We start from the raw sequence: 19,704 nt of genomic DNA, 5'->3' as shown, positions 1-19,704 counted from the left end.
CTAATTCCCACCACTGATACTAAACAAATTTATTGTACTTTATGGGCGTTTAGCGCAGTGGTAGCGCGTATGCTTTGCAAATCCTTTCGGGTTGAATATGTATAAGGTCCAGGGTTCAATCCCCTGAACGTCCATCAATCGATAAGCAATCTCTGTTTTTTCTTCTCGCCTGTGTATAGTGAAGTAAAGTTTGACTGAAAAGCTAATGCATAACAGAGCAACTACGTGGACCACCCGGAATGCCCTTCGGAAAGCTGACAAGCCTGCCAGATGATATGTTGACTTGCTCGGCTGGCACCATCAAAGACGTTAATTATGACCGCATCAGCCTCAAACTTCAACCATTCAATGCCGTTTTTCCATTCGTTCGCCGCAAGGTAAACTTCAAATTTCATCATATCGCTCCGAAATGAAATGGTGTAAAAAGACGGACCCAATGATGCGTCAAGGCAAGCTTCTCAAACAAGCTGTCAACCGGAAGCCCTAACTGGGAGTAGACTTTGTTTGAGCGTTCAAGAGGCTTTCATACGTCGAAGAAGTCCAATTTTCTTTCGTCAGACGGCCAGAAGAAGAATACGAAGCTTCCAAACAACTGGAAACAAAGCTTCAATCGCAATGAGCAGCGAGGAGACTCTCCAAAAGGTTCATTCCAAACAGCTAAAGTCAGGCACCAATGGTTATCTATCTTTGTGCATGTTGGTGCTTCCGTTGGACGCCAATACCTGTCAATTATGGGCTTCTAGAAGACGAAAAAAGGACCAAAAATTCGCTCAATTCGCCTCGGAAATCGGCGCAGGAGGGTCGGTTGCCAAAAAAGGAAGACACGAAAAGTCTGACCTAACACGGAGGATCGAGGGATTCATATAAACCAAGACAACGCGAATTAACGCGTCTCTTCTCTTTCTTTCCTACCACCACCATCTCCGTGGCCTCGTTAAACTTTCCGCCCTTTTATTCTTAATCGCCACTTGGCTCATCAGCTCTCCACTCAGTATCGCTATCGACTTGCATAAGGCTTCCATCGCTATCATTCCTTGTATAAACATCCTCGTTTTCGTCCAGCAGAATGTCTTCCAACAACACCAACAGTACCCCTTCTCCGGCTCGAGCGCCTCCTTCTCCACCCGATTCACCAAAATCTCGCACAGGTATTAATAATAGTCCAGCTTCTTGTACTTCTCGAACCGGGGTATCTCGTCCTCCATCTTCAGCTTCAGTCCAGTCTTTGCACATAGCCTCTGTACCATTATCTTCTTCCCTACATCAGCACACCCTCGCTACTTCCTTGTCTCCTGGATTAGATACAGCTATATCGACATATTTACCTTCATCACCTCCTTCCCGTCCGTCTTCCAGCTATCGTTCTTCTTCGGTCAGTCCTAACCCTGCGGCGGCCCTACATCGAGCGACTCGTCGTGACCAGGACGCTGAGGATGCCTCTTTTGAGCTCGGATCGGAGGTTTCTTCTGGGGATGTAGCAGAAGCACAGGGCTTAATGCACTCTTTGGGTTTTAGCAGTCCAATCACCCCCCCGCCTCTAGGCCCCAAGGCGATGAAAGGCACGTGTCATAGCTTCTTTTTTCTTGCATAACGGTCGCTTAACAACGTGTACCTTTTTCGTTACTAGATGCTGGGCTCGAGGATGGCGAGATATCTGAGGGCGTTCTTGCTGAGAAGATGTCTTGTGATTCTTCTGTCGCATCCGTTGTTCGTTCTCGCCAGTCCAGTTCATTTTCTTCCGCCTCCGGATCGCCACGCCAATATCGTCAGACTGGCCCTAGAGTCCGACACGATTTCCAGCACGGAAGCGCAATTCCCTCCTCTCCCGAAACTGTACCTGGGATGGACTTGGAAGCCTCGCCAGGTCATCGTCGTGGTAGCATTACCGTTGGCTCTATGCACTCGGCCGTTAGCAGCCAGAGCAACACGCCAAAGGGCAGTGTAACTCCCGTTCCTACTTCAGTAATCCAGAGGCCTAATGGTACTGGTGTTCAAAACGACATCGACGCCACCGGTAGCATTTCCGCTTCCATCGCTGCTAGTAATAGCTCCAAATCCGCGATTTCTAGTCTACCAAGTATCACCAGCACTCTTTCAAGCCTCAGTTCGTTCCACACAGCCTCATCGTCTACTGGTTCAATTCCTACTTCCGTTTCCACCTCTGGATCGCCTGGAACAAACCACTCTCTTTGTGACCCGCAGCAGTCGTCTTCTGTGCTTCCGCAAAGTCAAATAATTATATCTGAATCGGGAACGATCCATCTCCCACCACCTACGATGGACGTCACTCCAAATGGTGGCCCGACTAGCACGCTTTTATCCTCCCCATCCTCCACTCTCAACCCTAACGCCCCAGAACATATTCCTACGTCTCAAGCCACTTCCGACATTGATGCTGGTCTCAAGTCTGAATCTATGGACTTAGAGAGCAAAAGTCCGAATGTGTACATTAACGGTCTACCCCCTCATTTCCCCGAGGATCAACTTTTCGAACTTGCGGCGCCGTTTGGCGAGATTAGAAGCGTGAGGAGCTTTACGAGACACGTTGGAGAGAAGGAGAGCGGTTACGGCTTTGTCTTGTGGGTTCCTGTTCTAACCTGCACCGCATATATGCGGTGTTTCGACATCGTTTACCTCTGACTTTTTTATACAGGTTCGAAACGGTAGAAGCCGCCGAAAAATGCATCAATAACCTTCGCAAATTTAGGAATCTTCACCCTACGTTTTCCAAGGTACGTTGATACCACGTCGCCGTTTGGTTATAATTATTCTGTGCATTTGACTATTCTCGTTATACTCAATAGCAAACCCACAAGATTCCTGGTATACCCTTCGCACCGGAGCAGGACAATGGCAACCAATCCGTCACGGGTTCAGCTAGTCCTACGGGCAGCTTCTACGCCAGTGTCAACGGCGTTGCATCTGAACCTTTCACGTTCAAATCTAAAATGGAGCGGCTGGCCGATCCCTCGAGTACGAATTTGTATATTGAAGGGTGAGTTGCATCTATTATCTTCGTTACTTTCATCGGTTGCGCCTCGACTCTATTCCCTAAAACATTTATTGTCGTCGGAACGATATCCGGCTCTCTTTTACCTTTGTTCTACTGTTTGAGTTTTGTGACCATTTGGAGGATATTAACATACTGCTGTCTTTGTGTCTTTTAGGCTGCCCCTTAGTATTGATGAACCCGTAAGTTTTTCAGATTATCTTCGCCGTACGTATCACATCAGGCTGATATCATTATCAGTCTTTGATTGCTCTGGTATCCCCTCATCGTATCAAGAGTAGTCGGTTCTTCCAGACTAGATTGTCCAATCCTCCTCGGATCATTGCTTTCGTACGGTAAGTTATCCGTGGCGTTTTCTATATCTACTCGCAGCTTTACCCTTCCTATTTCAACGTTACTTCCTTTGGGAGTCTTTCATTTCCTCGGCGTCATCTGCCTCTTTGATGAATTCTCCCTGTTCTTTAATGGACCTATTCTCATCTTCGCATGCGATTATAGCTTAGAAACTCGATCTGGAGCGGAAGAAGTTGTTGAACGTCTCCATGGTCGGATGGTTCGAGGCTGGAATGACCCCGGCAGTCGGATCTCGGTGCGCTTTGCGGATACGAGCGAACAACGTGAATTGAGGGTGCGTTTATCTTCATTTGCCTCTCTCCCAAGCTCTTCGGATTCGTCCTATCCGGCCACAACCCGCTATCGTTAAACCCTTTATCCCCTTCGCTTTTTCTCATCCGAGTCGTTCGGAATCTTGATATGCTTTTCGCCTATTCGTGCCCGTCGTCTCCGTTTACTTGTGTTTGCTATCTTGAACTTCCTCCCAGTTTTCCGTTCATCCTTTCCCGTGTCAAAGGAAAACTTCATTCTAACTGATGTTTGTCTTTCCAGAGGCAAGAACGGACCGTTCGTGGCGGAGAAGAGTCATCCCCTGCCAGATTAACTATCGCCCAGGCTGCCCTTCTCAACCTTCGTGGCCGGGACCAGATGCGGGCACAAAGTGTCCCAGTCATCGGCAGTCGTCATGGCGGTGCTCGAGGATCTAGCGATGCTCCCACAGCTAACCAGGCGTATCATGATTTCTCTTCCAACATGGCAAGGTCTACTTATCGTTCTGGCAGTGATTATCCGGTCCAGTCTGGCAGACGCACGTTGGCCCAAACTGCTCCCTATGACCAACCTATCTCTCTTCCGCCCCCCACTTCTCTTCTCCAAAACACGCAGAACATTGATCCTGCTATGGCTGCAATTTTGGGTTCCCTGCGAGGAGACGGGATGTCCCCCAATCCAAGTGTTGCGAATGATATCGGCACGGTCTATGAGGATTGGCCCGATGAAGCCCTACAACACCAGGGTGGATACCATCAGCGCCAGCATATGTCTGGTCTTCGCAACCAAGTTCTTGGGGATGTTGATCTCAACCAGCTGGGTTACGCTGTTAACCAGTACCGGCGTGGTGGTGCGGCTCAGGCTAGAGGAGGGTTTACTCCCAGGGAGGAGTTGATCCTACAGGCCCACAATGCTGCCCGTAATTCGCACCGCCTCGTTCCTCACCGCGACGCACAACTACAGACACAGCACTTCTGCCACCCGGAGGCGATTTCGGATCCTGCTGTCGCAGATTACAATGTCGGTGTTGGTGTTAGGGGATATCGCACACAAGCGTCTACCATCTCGGTGTCCCAGTCTCAGCATCAGTCCTCGTACAGTCCTGGTGGCTTGCCCGCTGTCATGGAAGACGAATCTCAAACCATTTCGCCCTCTGCTCCTGTGACTTATACTCGCTCCCAGATTCTGAGTATTGGAAATCGAATGGGAATTATTGGTCGTGGCCATAGCGACGCCTCGAGCGGGGGTCAACATATCTCTTCGCAGCAACACGACTCCCACGGCAGTCGGGCTCAAGCTCAGTCATCTAACCGTATCTCGAACGATAATAACCAGGCTCATGTGCGCTCTACAACTCTTCCCAGCGCCTCTACTACGTCAGCCCACCGTCAGCTGCGCCACGCTCAGCACAGCAGCATGAGCATTCCTAAGTCTAGGAATCTCATAACTGACATCATGCGGACCACGGCGGCCTCTCTCCCACAGCCGAGGCAAACATCTTCGAATTCTTCTAGCATCATGTCCAACAATGACCCCCTTGTCAAGAGCAGTGCAAAAAACAGCGATATTCGTACTGGAGCCTCCACTTACACGAGCGAGGTTGCCAGCAATCATCTTCATGATGGGACTGCCCATTACTACCACGGCAAACAAAGCAATAATTTTGATATATACAACAACCAGCCTCGCCAACAAGCCCGACAGTTGGGACAAGAGTTTCATCAGCACCAACAGACGCAGAAGTCCTTTCGGAGGGATGGAGGAATTGGGAACTATGATAATGGATCCGGGGACGGTGGAGAATCTGGATCCCCGCTTGTCTCCCCGGCACTCACTTACTCGTCTCGTGGGTCTGCTGGAACGCTCAGCCCATCAACGCCATTTGTCGGAACTTTTGCACAAGCGCCGGGGAGTGGGAGAGGCCTAGAGGCTGATGCTTAGATGCGTCAAAGAAGTCTTTTTTTTTGATACCCCGATACCAGCGTTCATCGCAAATTTGGAGCTACGCTCTTCGTCTTCTTTTCTCGTGCACAATCGACCGATCAACATCCTCCGGGTTCAGTCTTACTTCACTTCTTTTTCTTGCCCAAAGTCGTCATCGTCGCTACCGAATTCCCTTGATACCTCTGTTCTGATTGATAATGTTTCTTACTGTCAGGGCTTTCGCGAAAATTGTAATGTACCTTTATTGTATTAGTTAGCATCGCCCACCGTCACCGTTTTCTTCAGACTATAGAACCCCTCCCCCCGCTATATACCGATCAGCAGCAGTACATACTATGTCGTTACAAATGTATGTATTCTTTTTGTAAGATTGAAAGGGCTTTTGTGCCAGTATGATCATATTTGCACCTTCACGACGCCCCGCATTTGGAATGTTGACTACCTTTATCAAGTCACTTTCTCTAGCTATAATACGGCACCTTCCTCCAGGAAAGATCGACAGGTGAAAATTATTTCAGTCATTACGGTATCTCGACGGGGAGACTGATACGTGACAGGGATAGTTTATCTGTCCTCTGCCACCAGCAGGTTCTCTGTTGACGCAGTCTCTGTGTCACGCATAATAACGTGCTCAGGAGGAACGATCTTAGTCGAATGGGATAGAATTGATCGAAGGCGAAGGGATGCATAGTACATTGAGTATCGTTTACATTGAGATTCCTACACCTATCGATTGCGGATTGGTCCCGACAAATAACAAAGAAAGAACCGAAGGGCACACCTAGATATCATCCGGAAGTATCTGCTTCACTTTTTTGACCATCGGGGGATCAGTCTGCCCATGTCGGAACTCAAATCCTTCTCTAGCTTCCCTAACAAGCCCGACAAACTCTGCCAAGGTCTCTGGCAACTCGGTATATTCCCCGACAGAATCCTTCAACTCTCTCTTATCCTCAGACCAACCCTGAACGGAGGTTTCCTTCAACTTCCCATCCTGAGCACCCTTGACGAAGAATCTATCAATAGGCTGAGATGTCCTCAACTGGTTGACGACCCAGGTATTTCTGAAATTGCCTGTATCGGGTAGATCGATTGTAATCTTCTGGGAGAGGGTCGTGAGCCCTGCATAGTCTGATTCTGATAGGAGCAAAACTCTGCCCGTTGCGTCGACTGCGACGTTCTGATTCGGATCATCGTGTTTGAATACGGCCAAGGAGAATCCTTCCGGTATCGCTTGGGCGTTCTGGAGAGCGACGAACACGAGGTTCTCCAATTTCGGTTGGTACCCCTCGGGATCGCCTGGGTAAGGTGTGGATAGAGATCGGGAGTGCCAGCCTTTTAGGTTTGGAGTGAGAGAGTAGGAAGGCATGATGGATTGGAGTTTGGTTGGGAGATGAGAGTGGATGGATTGGATGTAGTGGTGTACTGAAGATGGGGATTGGGAGAGGTAGAAGAGGGAGAGAACGGTGATTGAGGCGAGAGCTGTAAAAAGGAAACGGCGGGCCATGGAGTGTGTCAGGCTCTTCATTCATCCGCAGCGTCACCGTGGGGTATTTATGATATGGAGGCTATGGCGTCGATTGCGTGGCATTTGGAATGTAAAAGCATGCTGAGGAATGGCCTAGGATCATCGTGTCCATATGGGCTGCTTGATCTGGGGAAACATCGGAAAGTAAGCAGAAGAAGCCATTAAGAGAATCTGTTAAGAGAACAGGTCCTTGATTTCCTTCTGGAGACTGTTGTCAATGCATTACGAGGTCGGCGTAAAGAAATAGAAATTTATCTACATATGTAATCGCTGTCAGTAGCAGGTCACGACACTCACCCGAAACTACCTTCAAGCTGTAATCCTGTATCATCAAATTGGTACAGTAGGCATGCTTGAAAGGAGATCTGGACTTGGACTTGGGCTGTGTCCTTCGACGAGATCAGGTTCCAGTGATTCCTCGACTAAGGACTTGCCCATCATTCGCAGCCATATTCTTTGGCCCAGCTCCTCCTCGATCACCAAAATCCCTCACTCTAACGACTCGAGGAAGGGCAATATAGATGTGCATGGCAAAGCAAATCCAATGGTTCAAACGACCGAGGTCTGAGAAGTGGTGATTGGGATTGGGGAGAGACAACACCAGTCTGAGTAACCCAGAAAGAAACGGGAGACTATGGTATCAAAGGTAAGATATCGATTGTACATATACACAAAAAAAAGTGAAATGCCAAAATAATGATATTTGATATAGGCTCATCACTTTTTCGACACCTTCAACAACGTCTTAACACCCTCAATCCCAAATCCACCCTCTGTGGTAGGATAACAAACATACATCGACACCCTTCCAGAATCAAACTTGGCTCTGAAATCGCCTCGTTTCAGTAGACCCGCTGTTCCAGCTACCTTGGAATACACCTTCGACAACCCAGCAATTTTCCATCCCGAGAGGTTCGCTTTCGGGTGGAGTGTACCAGATGCTGTTATGCCGAATGTGACCTTCGGAGGTTGTGAAAGCGATGCTCTTTGAGGGAGTTCAAGCGAGGTGTGGATGAGGAGCTCAGATGTGCCCCGGGGTGCGGAAGGGAAAGAGATGGCATTTCTTTTGGACGCCATATGAAGAGAGAAATCGGTGTCGAGGGAAGAGGAAGGTGAAGAGAGACTATGAGAGGAGAATGTGGGTGATTGAATGGGAGATTCAGAATCCGATGAAGAGGTAGATCGGGAACAAGAATTTGCGTTTCTGTTTGAGCGGCGATGCGGTTGGGGTTCAGGCAGGCTTGGATGATACCTCAGAGGCAGGGGGCTGGTATTGCCCGTGGATGGGAGTGAGGATCAAAATCCCGACGATCGACGGTGCCGTTCATCTATCCATGGAGGTCCCTTGGTCTGCAGGTACATGGTAAGTCCTCTAATCCAAAACTCGTAGAAAAGAGAGCAACTTACAGAGGCCAACTGGACACCTTTCAGACCTTTACTCTTTCGCCACTCAAGTTGGCCATCTTCCCTGTCCATCATGCTGTGACAAATTGTCGGTGGTTTCCTCAACAGAAACACCAGCTCTCTCTGCCCTCCGGAGATCCTTCTTCAAATCTTTCACTGCACCGACACCCTCCTTCCCCTTCGCGTTTGTCAAGTCCAGGATATGATCTGGTTCGAGAACTTCCTCTTGGATACACTCGACCGAAGACCATCAGAGCCCACGTTCTTTTCGTTATTGGCCAAAACGGTCTCGAGAGCGAGATCGGCGCAAAACCGAACGGGTTTCGCTTTTTGTTCATTGACTGCCCAGGACTCAAAGGCATTGGCGGTGGGACCAAGAAGAGAAGGATGGAAGACGAGAGGGTTACCCCCATGCAAAGATGTATTGTTTATGTTGCATGTATCCCTGGATGGGGAGCCTCGGCGAGGAAAGAGGCGGGCGCTTGCCATATTCTGTACTCACTGTGCCCATTGCAACCGTGATGTTAAATGATCCGCCACTAATATGCTCAGGTTTCCAGGTCCATCTCGCCCATCGCAATACAGCCGTTTTCGGAGCCCTTGGTCGAACACTGCTGTTGGCGTAGTTTCTATGTGTTCGTGATGATCACAATGCTGCTGATGGTTATAGCCAAAATCGTTGCCTGCACTACATATGTAGGCAGTACTCGGTGCGTAGGAACTAGGTTTGATTCATCCGTATAACTTATAAGTAAAGCGGTGCATCCGTAGAATAGCTTCAACACCCACCAATTGCCCACCCCAACTGTCCATGGGAAACGAATACTCGCGTTTTCCCTAGTGATTTGGTATCCGCCTGTCAAGGTTGGTCTGGCAAGTGACTGACGGTATCAAGATTTTTTTTTTTTTAAAATCACCGGTGCAATGAAATGCCTCGAACGGTATAAAGGCAAAGGTTTTTACAAGGCATCGACATCTCTCAACCACAGATATGAAATCTTTGCATCTTTTACTACCTTTACTACCCCTCGCCTTGGCTGCCACTATCGAGAAACGGGCCAACCTGCAGGGCATAGATGTTTCTCACTTCCAACCGAATGTCGACTGGGCGAAGGTCAAAGCGAACGGGATTTCATTCGCTTTTGTGAAAGCGACCGACGGAACCAGTACGTTTACCTCCCGTCCTTCCTGCGCAAACGACGCCGGACAATTTGCTGACTGGTATCTAGCGTTCAAGGACCCCTTGTTTTCGTCTCATTACACTGATGCCACGAATGTTGGCCTTATTCGTGGAGCGTATCACTTTGCCCGTCCAGACGCAAGCTCAGGAGCTGCGCAAGCAACTTTCTTTTTGGCTCATGGGGGTAAGCAGTTTCCTTACTCATGCTCAGTTCAGCGCAAACAATTAACTCGACCATAGGTGAATGGTCCGGTGATGGAATCACTCTCCCCGGTGCAGTGGACTTGGAGCGTAAGATCCATTCACGTTGCGGTGAACGAACTGATGTCTAACGACATGTGCAAAACGGACAGCCGGTCCAAAAGGTCACACTTGTTACGATCTGAGTCCCGCTGCCATGGTCAGCTGGATTAAGGACTTTTCAGATACGTACCACGCAAAGACCACTAGGTGAAGCGACACCTTGCTACTTTGTCATTCCTGATACTGATGCGTTATTCTAGGTTCCCGGGTGAGTAGACCGTCTACCCCATATTTGTGGTGTTAGAATTTACACCTCTGCTACGCGGCAGTCATCTACACAAGCACGAGCTGGTGGAAAGAATGCACCGGTAACAGCGCAGCGTTCGCTTCGAATCCACTTTGGATTACTCACTTCACCACTGCCACTAGCCCTGGTGAATTGCCGGCGGGTTGGCCGTGAGTTCCTTTCGTCTTCTATTTGAATGGTTGAGCCAAGAGTGAGATCAAATATTTATTAGAACCTTCACCTTCTGGCAATTTTCGGAGACTGGTCCTAATCCTGGTGATCAAGATAATTTTAACGGTGACCTTGTAGGGCTCAAAAAGTAAGCAACCCGCTAGTTCTCAGAGACCCGATGATTACTTCCGAAACTTAATTCTGGATTGCAGGATCGCTACTGGATAGTTGCTTCTCAGGCCGATATATTACATATCGATCTTTTCAATGTGGAAGTGGGGTAGTAATTTACGCGTTGCTTCTTATTCTTTAATGACGGGTATAGATCCTGTTCCTTTGTTTGAATATTAATTAGTATATAAATTGCTTCAACCAGTAGGAAATCTTGAGGAAATCGGTTCAAGCCCGAGTGATCACGTGCATCGCTACTAAGTCCGAAGTTCAATTCAATTGGTTGAAGCGCAAAGCTTATTGTTCTTTTGTTATTTACATTTACTCGGTGTTCCTTTTTGTTCTTCCGCATCGAGGATCACAATAAGAGCACAATAAGAGAATACCCAATGATTCAGATTATAAAAAGTACAGTTCCTCCCTCCGCATGCCTCTCATTAGTGCCCATTGATCAACCTCTTTCTCCAGGATCATCCTCCTCGAGACCTTTTTTCTACCATCGGGCGGTCACCAAACGCATAAAACCCTAATTCCACACGATGTTCACACATCTACAACCCCAGTCCCAACAGACTGAAACGACCACTCGCGGACCATCCCAACTAGCTAGATGGGACAGCACCACCACCACCGTTGGATCATCATGTGCCGTTCAGTCCGCAGACCTGAAATCACCAACTACCGCTTCGGTATCGGACGCGCAGTCGTCGACATCCGAAGAAGAACCTGAGATATACGCCAAGTTGTTGTTCAGATATGGATTTTGTACGTTTTTCAGGCTCTTCTTTTTCAACTCGATCTTTAATTGATCACAACGCTCTAGTCTTCCCTCTTTTCTGGCTTTTCGGTGCCCTTATCCTCCGGGATCCACAACACCTAGAAGACGTTTCCGAAATTGATATAGAGACCGGGAAGCGGAAACAATGGACGAAGCGTGACTTTGAGAGTTTTGAGAGGACGAAGGGCGAGGAGAGGAAATACGCGAGGAGGTGTCTTTTCGCACTTGTTGCTTTTGGAGTGGTGGTTCTGATTGGGCTGGGAGTTGGACTGGGAGTGGGGTTGACTGTTGGGCAGAGGTGATAAGTTTGGGACATCCTTCGAGCTTGCTCGCTATGTACTTTTTTCTTTCCTTCTTGTTATACCCTCGATGTACCATCTACGAACATTCTGTAGCATATAATCGGTAGCGAAACGTCCAGAGTAATGTTGCCGTTAGACGACCTGAACTTGAAGAGGGTTTATCGATGAAGCACCAGATTTTCAATCTTGGTGTCTCCCCGCTGAGTCTCACTGGCCTTGAAACCTGAACGTTTGAACGTCTATGTAACGCTTCTTGTTATTGCGAGATGTACATAAGAATGTCGAGTTAGTATCATCCACTACCTCTTGACTAGCTCCGGCTTCTGTTACGATGGGTCCCTGGCCGCAGCCACAGCTAACTGTTTGAACTTCCGTGAAGAAAACAACGGAAAAATAGGTTCGGTCACCCTTCTTTTCTCAAAAAAATCTCGGGCTGTTGAACTGTAGGATCGACATCGATCGGTTTTATGCTGCGAGGCATACCCCAACCGTTGACAATCAATGGGAGAGACCTCTGTACTTGCCGTTGAATACGTTGACCGCTTTCGACTCATCATATGCACTGTTTCACCAGACCTTCCTCTGCCGAGCCCAATGCGACCATTAAGTTGCTTTGAATATAAAAAATGATCAAGATGGACTGTCAGACCTTTAAAGCTGGGCTGAGACGAACCTGCTTCTGCAATTGTTATTCTCTTGCCTATGAGATTTTCATCGAGAGCAGCGAAAACCAGTGCCTCGTAAAGTTTTATGTGAGGCTCCCCTTCCCGGAAATCTGAGAAATCTACCTCAGAACCTGCGCGGGTAGTACTAGTAATGTCTCCAATTGGGCCGCCATTGAAGGAGATAGGAATAATCGCCACTTCCGAAAACGAATTCAAAGTCCTTTTCATTGCTTAGGACACTGCCACGAGCTCTTCGGCAATCAATTAATCACTGATCGGAGGTTTTACCGTTGTCACCGTTTATGAACGGTTTCTCGGCACAGCCTCGACCTCGACTTGACACCATGTTCTTTGCTCCCGCCTTCGTTACCCTCTCTGCCCTCGCTACCTTCGCTTTTGCACTTACTGGGCCCAAAGTTCTTGTACCTGCAAAGGATCAGTGGTGGGGTAAGTTATAGCCGTCTATATTCTTTTTTTTCTTTCTTTGTTGACAGATCTTTCTAGTCGCAAAGTCCAGTAACGTCCTTACATGGGATTGCCACAACACTCAGGCGATACAGTTTGGGGTTTAGCACGTCTTCAGGAGTGTTATTCTTAATTGTTGTCTAACGAAATTTATGGTGAATAGCATAAAGAACAAGGACCCGAACGTTCTCTCAGGACCACTGGGCATGTGCGTCCAGTTTTATTCTTGTCCTCTAGCTCGGCCCTGAATAACTCTCCTACCTTGACAGCATTGCGAGACTTGAAAACACCGTTTGTTCAAAGGAGATCGACCTACAACAGGTCAAGCTAAATGTCGGACCTGGTTACACAATTTTGATCACCAACGTAGTGAACCAGACTGATGTGCGTTCTGTTGATTCTTATTCTACGAACTCACTCTGACTTGCATTAATCAGGTTCTATCCCAGTCTGAGGAGTTCGAAATCAAGCCTCTTGGTTCACCGTACCCTACCCCTCCCGCCTCTAGTACTGGGGGTAGCATACCTCCTAGTTCATCAAACCTTTTCCCTTCGGCCCTCGCCAGTGATGCTGGCACCGGCACTGGCACCGGAGTTGGTAACATACCTCCCGGTTTATCATACGTTCTTCCCCCGGCCCTCGTCACTGGCACTGGCACTGGCACTGGCACCTCTGCTAACTCTCAAAACACCGGAATTGGTAGCAACGGCGCGTCCTCCTGCAAAAGTTCACTCGGTTATAGCTTCGCTGTCGTTGGTGGTTTGGTTGGTTTGATTGTTGCTTGAGACGGGGTTTGGTCTCCGGAAATGCTTTCTTATGTATAACCACACTGTGATCACTTCTGATTACTTTTTCTCTTTTGCGTTTGGGACCGTGTTGTGTATTTATCTATGATCTATCTATCTGTCTTGTATGCATGGACTCGTTCTGTCATGACCTGTTACTGCGAGATGAGCCCGAGAAAGTCGAAGTAGTATCCACTACCTCTTGAATAGCTCCGACTCCTGCTACGATGGGTCCCCTGGCCGCAGCCGCAACTAACTGCTTGGACTTCGACTTTTGAAGAAAACAACGGAAAATGAAAATTCGGTTCGGTCACCCTTCTTTTCCCAAAAAAATCTCGGGGTAGGCTGTACGATCGACATCGATCGGTTGTATGATGGCGCGAGCCGTCCCCAACAGTTTAAGCACGCGAAAACGGTCCTAAACCTCGGTCTGCCTGATGTGATACCCCCATTGCCATGATCCAGTTCTAAGTTCGAACGTCCGGTGGTAAGCATGCCTCGAACGCTGCCAGCTTTTAATGAACGTTTCAGATAGAGCGGGAATCAATAACCTCTTCAGAGTCCCTTCCATGTATCTGTAAATAACAGAATATGAAGAGAAGCAAGTCACTACCATGAATCAGAGGTGATCAGTGGAGAAAAGACTTGGGATGAGCGTGCCAACTTCCGACTCAATTACCGGATTTTGTACAAGCGGTTTGGGGCGGTAATAGGATGATGATGACGATATCATCTCGGGGGGTCCGAGCAGTGAAGATTATCGATATACATACTTCATACAGGACGTGCAATCATTTCTTCCAAGCAGAATCCGCATCTATTCGGGTAGTGTGATTAAGACTCAACGACTCAACACGCGAGCAAATTGACTCACCAGGATGTATCTCCGGCTCCTTAATACCCTTCCTAATCTCCCTCTTTCTCAAATAATCAGTCCCAAACCTCGCATCCCTTTCCATCACGCTCTTCTCAAAATCAAACTGCGTCTCTTTCGTAAAACTCGTCATAAGCTGAGGTTCCCCCAGTGGAAGCTTATCCCCACGATCTGTCTGCCACAAATGAAACACTTTCCCGTACAACTCAATCACATCCTTCATTTCCTTCGTCTCGGCAGATTCCCAAACACCAGTAGGAACTAGTTTTGATGGCTGAGGCATAATCAACATTCCTGATTTGACCTCGAAAACATGAGAGTGCCAGTATTTCCGTTCGCCTTCCGGTAGCGTTGCGTACAACTTGGGTGTGATCATGTATTCGATACCAATAAGTCGTGCGTTGGGATCCGGTGAGTCGTAGAGGATACATTGGCGGATGTCTAATAGAGCGTCGGTTGTGGAGTTAGAAAACGAGTACGGCCCTTTAGACCAAGTCATGGGGGAACTCACCTTCATTCAGATGTGCGCAGTAATGATTCGCTTCGACGTGGCGACTAGTATCGTTTGCGTACACATGGAATGCGTTGAGATGGGCGCAGATACTTTTGACTGGTCGGAAATCCTGGGTCACAGCTGCTCCGGTTTCGAGGATGGTGCTTTTTGAGCTCAAGGGCTCGCCGAGGGCCTCGTTGGTGACTGGTATGGGTTTGGAGGTCATGTTGAGATGAGAGGAAAGAATGAAACTGGGGTAAGTTAGGCTCGCGAAAGGGACTTGGTGACGAAGGTCAAGACGTCCAGACTGACGTCAAGTGCGAGGAAACGTCATCGTCTCCACCAGAAACAGCTTTCTGTAAGCTTTCCCTGGTCGTGGATGAGTGCTATTTGAAGCTGTTGGAACTTGATAAGATGTAGTAGTCTGAGTTGGAATAAAGGTCATGGGCTACTACCGCAATAACTCATTGGATGGTCAAGGACCTTGTCTAATCCGAGGCTTAAACCTGCTTCCGATTCTCGACTGCCTTAGAACATTGCCATCGTGACGTCTCCACAAGTTTTGCCCCTTGCTCAGTCTCTTGAAGTTAGAATTTCGAGTGATTAAAAGCCGTAGAATGCTCCCGGAGGAGTGAATGTGTACTGTCATTGCCCCCGAAGTCGGCAATCTAAGGAGAAATATTTATATAATTAAGAAAATACATACCAGAACCTGTAAATAAAGTGCAGTTGCATAGAATACCTTTTGAGGTATATGCCTGCCAATTTTCGTGTGGGTAGGGTGTAATGCTGTTGAGATATGAATTTTTTAATGAGGGGGTGTCGAAAACGTGGCCCCACGGCGAAGTCGGAAATCGCGGGCCGGCAACGTGATTACATGTGACACAATCATACACATTGATGAATCGTCCAAGAATCGTCAATATCTCATATATAAGAGTTTTGTTTGAGCACCTGGGACCTATAAATTCATTTTAAATGCTCTTGTTGCAAGATGCATTGATAGAGGCTATCCTTGTGGGAGGATGACCTTAATTTGGTAGTTTTTCCTCATTTAAGTACAGTCAGAGTGCACTGGTGGCACCAAAATTTATTACAATTCATTGTTGGGTCCTAAGGGGAGCAAATGAAGATCATCTGACATCTGACAGGAATGTTTCCTCCCCTCTAGAAACAATTTTTGGGTGTAAAACACAAAAATCTGGGATATTTGCAGGTATGGGCTGTGTAGACTCAAAAAAAATCATAAAAATCCAAGGATAATAGATTCTGGTAGCCTGATAGGTATATATAACTGTGCTGAGAGCCCTGCCCATGGCATGTCCAGCTGAACTTGAAGTAGTCACTGCAATCTAGAGTCAGAATGATAGAAAAAAAACTGAGTGTATTATATAAACCTGACTCCAGAGACTTGTAAGATAGTTATGGGTGTAGTCCTGGGTGTCTGTGAGATGGAGAAGTATGTTGCGGTCATAACATACCAAGAACGGCGAGAGGTTGATGAGTACTTGTGCTGCAGTGGCCGATCTCCTGATTAGGAAATATTCTCACGCTTCGATTTTTGGTCGGAAAACTGACCCCTCATTGTGCTACTGCCACAACTCAGTGAGGAACCCATCCCCCGTTATGAAAATTGTCAGGCATGCATATAAGACCCCGCTCCTTCTTTTTTGATAGTATATTTGCTCAAAAATCTAGTCTAACACTCACTATATCACACTTTTCCGACTTCCCCGTTTTTCCGACTTCAGGGTCGATGACAGTAAAAGAAGTCACGATTCTATAGCTGCTGCAGCTGATGACAGACTAGCTGAAAGACTGTTGAAAATTTTTGACGAGAACGAGAAAAAGGCGGAGAAGGCGGAGAGATGCATGAGCGCAAACGACGGACTTGGAATCTTATCGCGCATCTGACTATCTTATCCTGATCAATCCTCCGTCACAAGCAGGTCACGGTCTACTCCTTAGAATACTCCCCTTTTTTCGACCTTCACAATCTCCAATGAGCTTCAACAGGCTTCAACGCGACACAGGTTGGACCACAAGTCTCAGGGAGGGCGGAAAGTTTGTCGGAATATCCGGATGAGCATTTTCGGTATTGGATATTTAGCTACCTTTGTTCAATTTCTGTCTTCCATTTCTCTCAGAAATTATTGCAGATAACCTTACATTTGCGAACAAAATCAATTGCAAAACTGGGCTCACGAACTCTGGAACGAAGATACGGATAACTACAGGCTGTTCTTGTCGTCCAGACTGCTTAACCACTTCCTACCAAGTCTGCTCCGAACTGCCTGGACACTGTTCTCTATGAATACTCGCGCCAGAGTCCGTCAAAATTCAGCAAGGTTCAATAGTTCAGACCGCTCGCGCGCGATCGTTGTCATTGTATCCTGGTCACTTCTGAAAACTTCAGGGTACTCTGCAGGTTTGAGAACATGAGCTGCAAGCGGAAGGCTTTTAGCAGGCGTGTCCAGAGGGGAGCGCTGAGCTCGGCTATTTCACAATATCAGACTCAACCCCTCGTCCTCACCTAGACCTGTAACCGTTCCAAGTACCCCTTAGGTGAAGCAAATTATATACTAATTAATATTCAAACAAAGGAAAGGATCTATATCGTCATTAAAGAATAAGCAACGTGTAAATTACTCCCCCACTTCCACTTTGAAAAGATTGACTCAGATATATCATATATATAATATATCGACCTGAGAAGCAACTATCCAGTAGCGATTCTGCAATCCAGAATTAAGTTTCCAATGTAATCAATCGGGTCTCTGAAAACTAGTGGATTTGCTTACTTTTTGAGCGCTGCAAGATCACCGTTAAAATTGTCTGCATCGCCAGGATTGGAACCATGATCCGCAAATTGCCAGAAAGTGAACGTTCTAATAAATATTTGATCTCAATCTTGGCTCAACCATTCAAATAGAACCGAAAGGAACTCACGGCCAACCCGCCGGTAATTCACCAGGAGTAGCGGCAGTGGTGAAGCGAGCAATCCAAAGTGGATTGGAAGCGAACGCTGCGCTGTTACCGGTGCATTCTTTCCACCAGTTCGTGTTTGTGTAGATGACTGCGTGGTAGCAGACGGGTAAATTCTAACGTCACAAATATGGGGTAGACGGTCCACTCACTCGGGAACCTAGGATAACGCATCAGTATCAGGAATTAGAAAGTAGCAAGGTGTCGCTTCACCTAGTGGTCTTTGCGTGGTACGTATCTGAAAAATCCTTGACCCAGCTGACCATGGCAGCGGGACTCAGACCGTAACAATTGGCGCCATTTGGATTAACTGTTCCGATTTTGCACGTGTCGTTAGACATCAGTTCGTTCCTCACAGCATGAAATGGATCATACACTCAATGTCCAATACACCAGGGAAAGTGATTCCATCAGCCGACCATCCACCTATGAACGACTTAGTTATTTGCGCTGAATTGAACTCTGAGTTAAGGAAACTGCTTACCCCCATTAGACAAAAAGAAATTAGCTTGCGCAGCTCCTGAGCTTGCGTCTGGACGGGCAAAGTGATACGCTCCACGAATAAGGCCAGCATTCGTGGCATCAGTGAAATGAGATGAAAACGAGGGGTCCTTGAACGCTAGATTACCAGTCAGCAAAATTGCCCGGCCATCGTTTGCGGAGGTAAACGTACAGGTTCCGTCGGTCGCTTTCATAAAAGCGAATGAAATCCCGTTCGCTTTGACCTTCGCCCAGTCGACATTCGGTTGGAAGTGAGAAACATCGATGCCCTGCGGGTTGGCCCGTTTCTCGATAGTGGCGGCCAAGGTGAGGGGTAGTAGAGATAGTAAAAGATGTAAAGATTTCATGACTGTAGTTGAGAGATGTCGATGTCTTGTCAAAACCCTTGCCTTTATACCGTTCGAGGCATTTCACTGCACCGGCGAGTTTTTTTTGAATCTTGATACCATCTGTCACTTGCCAGAGCAACCTGACAGCCTAGTACGTGGTGAAACATGCGGATACCAAATCACTAGGGAAAACACGAGCATTCGTTTCCAAATGACAGTTGGAGTGGGCACTGGTGGGTGTTGAAGCATTGACGGCCATAATTCTACAGACTACGGATGCACCGCTTTTACTTATAAGTTATACGGATGAATCAAATCTAGTTCCTACTCACCGAGTACTGCCTACATTTGTAGTTCGGGCAACGAGTTTGGCTATAACCACAAGCAGCATTGTGAGCATCACGAACACATAGAAACTACGCCAAGTTCGACCAAGGCGGGGCGCACCACGAAATCGGGACCAAAATGTCCATATACTGATCAATACCGTCAGCCATCGTTAGTGCCTCTCAAATTGACGTTACCTGGTATGGACCTGAAATTCAAGTTCAAATCTAATATAACCTTTCATTCTGAGAGTGAATGGTCAGGTTGACCAAACTGAGCAGCGGAGTGAAGTGTGATGATGTCGGACCAGCCATCGCCAGATGGGCTGAGATGACAAGATGTCGTATTATCATCAGATACTCGCCAGTCTGGGTTGGCTTGGGCTACCATATTTAGAAATTAATATAATATTTGATATAATCATTTCAGTTCTCACTCGTGCAGTCTGATTCCAATAGAAGATATTATATTATATTATATCAAGAACAGTACAAATATACACACATAAGGAATAACAAACAATCAAGAAATATGAACTATGAACGGACCCGGCACGCAACTACGGCGACTCATTATCACTACTTGACCCAATCTTGACCACACAGAGTGTCGCTATTGTCTTCGTTCTGCATCGAGTGTGAGTAAGTCAAGAAAAAAAAG

The 19,704-nt window shown here is 47.3% G+C and overlaps 8 protein-coding genes and 1 non-coding gene across 9 annotated transcripts; 6 read left to right on the top strand and 3 right to left on the bottom strand.

Annotated features, from left to right (window-relative positions):
- The first annotated feature begins 43 nt into the window (after positions 1–43).
- On the top strand, positions 44–134 carry E1B28_002759. Its single transcript has one exon. It is a non-coding gene; the product is annotated as a tRNA-Ala (tRNA).
- A 552-nt stretch (positions 135–686) lies between these two features.
- E1B28_002758 (uncharacterized protein) lies at positions 687–5,874 on the top strand. Its single transcript, XM_043159703.1, has 8 exons — positions 687–1,559; positions 1,628–2,579; positions 2,654–2,732; positions 2,805–2,995; positions 3,168–3,192; positions 3,251–3,345; positions 3,509–3,638; positions 3,896–5,874. Exons 1-8 carry the CDS (start codon positions 1,067–1,069, stop codon positions 5,552–5,554), a joined length of 3,624 nt encoding a protein of 1,207 aa, XP_043003308.1. The 5' UTR covers positions 687–1,066; the 3' UTR covers positions 5,555–5,874.
- A 318-nt stretch (positions 5,875–6,192) lies between these two features.
- Positions 6,193–7,363, bottom strand: E1B28_002757 (uncharacterized protein). The gene has a single exon (XM_043159702.1). It carries the CDS (start codon positions 7,083–7,085, stop codon positions 6,339–6,341), a length of 747 nt encoding a protein of 248 aa, XP_043003307.1. The 5' UTR covers positions 7,086–7,363; the 3' UTR covers positions 6,193–6,338.
- A 1,082-nt stretch (positions 7,364–8,445) lies between these two features.
- On the top strand, positions 8,446–9,011 carry E1B28_002756 (uncharacterized protein; the record flags this gene model as incomplete). Its single annotated transcript, XM_043159701.1, has 2 exons — positions 8,446–8,448; positions 8,517–9,011. The coding sequence occupies 2 exons, from the start codon at positions 8,446–8,448 to the stop codon at positions 9,009–9,011; spliced, it is 498 nt and encodes a 165-aa protein (XP_043003306.1).
- A 469-nt stretch (positions 9,012–9,480) lies between these two features.
- Positions 9,481–10,597, top strand: E1B28_002755 (uncharacterized protein; the record flags this gene model as incomplete). The annotated part of the gene is made up of 8 exons (XM_043159700.1): positions 9,481–9,655; positions 9,719–9,853; positions 9,910–9,960; positions 10,023–10,119; positions 10,173–10,180; positions 10,242–10,368; positions 10,431–10,517; positions 10,582–10,597. The coding sequence occupies 8 exons, from the start codon at positions 9,481–9,483 to the stop codon at positions 10,595–10,597; spliced, it is 696 nt and encodes a 231-aa protein (XP_043003305.1).
- Positions 10,598–10,885: 288 nt separating this feature from the next.
- Positions 10,886–11,756, top strand: E1B28_002754 (uncharacterized protein). Its single transcript, XM_043159699.1, has 2 exons — positions 10,886–11,305; positions 11,364–11,756. The coding sequence occupies exons 1-2, from the start codon at positions 11,080–11,082 to the stop codon at positions 11,618–11,620; spliced, it is 483 nt and encodes a 160-aa protein (XP_043003304.1). The 5' UTR covers positions 10,886–11,079; the 3' UTR covers positions 11,621–11,756.
- Positions 11,757–12,629: 873 nt separating this feature from the next.
- E1B28_002753 (uncharacterized protein) lies at positions 12,630–13,535 on the top strand (the record flags this gene model as incomplete). The annotated part of the gene is made up of 5 exons (XM_043159698.1): positions 12,630–12,732; positions 12,790–12,856; positions 12,914–12,958; positions 13,020–13,134; positions 13,188–13,535. The coding sequence occupies 5 exons, from the start codon at positions 12,630–12,632 to the stop codon at positions 13,533–13,535; spliced, it is 678 nt and encodes a 225-aa protein (XP_043003303.1).
- A 702-nt stretch (positions 13,536–14,237) lies between these two features.
- On the bottom strand, positions 14,238–15,469 carry E1B28_002752 (uncharacterized protein). The gene is made up of 3 exons (XM_043159697.1): positions 14,921–15,469; positions 14,410–14,850; positions 14,238–14,352 (listed from the first exon to the last, which is right to left on the bottom strand). The coding sequence occupies exons 1-3, from the start codon at positions 15,126–15,128 to the stop codon at positions 14,327–14,329; spliced, it is 675 nt and encodes a 224-aa protein (XP_043003302.1). The 5' UTR covers positions 15,129–15,469; the 3' UTR covers positions 14,238–14,326.
- A 2,152-nt stretch (positions 15,470–17,621) lies between these two features.
- Positions 17,622–18,735, bottom strand: E1B28_002751 (uncharacterized protein; the record flags this gene model as incomplete). The annotated part of the gene is made up of 8 exons (XM_043159696.1): positions 17,622–17,637; positions 17,704–17,790; positions 17,852–17,978; positions 18,040–18,047; positions 18,101–18,197; positions 18,263–18,313; positions 18,372–18,506; positions 18,561–18,735. The coding sequence occupies 8 exons, from the start codon at positions 18,733–18,735 to the stop codon at positions 17,622–17,624; spliced, it is 696 nt and encodes a 231-aa protein (XP_043003301.1).
- Between the last annotated feature and the right edge of the window lie 969 nt (positions 18,736–19,704).

This window comes from Marasmius oreades, chromosome 10, assembly GCF_018924745.1.
Source record: "Marasmius oreades isolate 03SP1 chromosome 10, whole genome shotgun sequence".
Classification (NCBI taxonomy): Eukaryota; Fungi; Basidiomycota; class Agaricomycetes; order Agaricales; family Marasmiaceae; genus Marasmius; species Marasmius oreades.
Note: the sequence above shows the minus strand (reverse complement) of the source record. Positions and strands in the feature narration are given on the sequence as shown.

Excerpts from the sequence above, each read along its gene's own strand:
- E1B28_002758 (XM_043159703.1), top strand. The coding sequence starts at position 1,067 with ATGTCTTCCAACAACACCAACAGTACCCCTTCTCCGGCTCGAGCGCCT. Across the intron at positions 2,580-2,653 it reads AGCGGTTACGGCTTTGTCTT|GTTCGAAACGGTAGAAGCCG; the intron begins GTGGGTTCCTGT and ends TTTTTTATACAG. Across the intron at positions 3,346-3,508 it reads CGGATCATTGCTTTCGTACG|CTTAGAAACTCGATCTGGAG; the intron begins GTAAGTTATCCG and ends ATGCGATTATAG.
- E1B28_002757 (XM_043159702.1), bottom strand. The coding sequence starts at position 7,085 with ATGAAGAGCCTGACACACTCCATGGCCCGCCGTTTCCTTTTTACAGCT.
- E1B28_002754 (XM_043159699.1), top strand. The coding sequence starts at position 11,080 with ATGTTCACACATCTACAACCCCAGTCCCAACAGACTGAAACGACCACT. Across the intron at positions 11,306-11,363 it reads GTTGTTCAGATATGGATTTT|TCTTCCCTCTTTTCTGGCTT; the intron begins GTACGTTTTTCA and ends ACAACGCTCTAG.
- E1B28_002752 (XM_043159697.1), bottom strand. The coding sequence starts at position 15,128 with ATGACCTCCAAACCCATACCAGTCACCAACGAGGCCCTCGGCGAGCCC. Across the intron at positions 14,851-14,920 it reads CTGCGCACATCTGAATGAAG|ACATCCGCCAATGTATCCTC; the intron begins GTGAGTTCCCCC and ends ACGCTCTATTAG. Across the intron at positions 14,353-14,409 it reads GGAGCCGGAGATACATCCTG|ATGCGGATTCTGCTTGGAAG; the intron begins GTGAGTCAATTT and ends CTACCCGAATAG.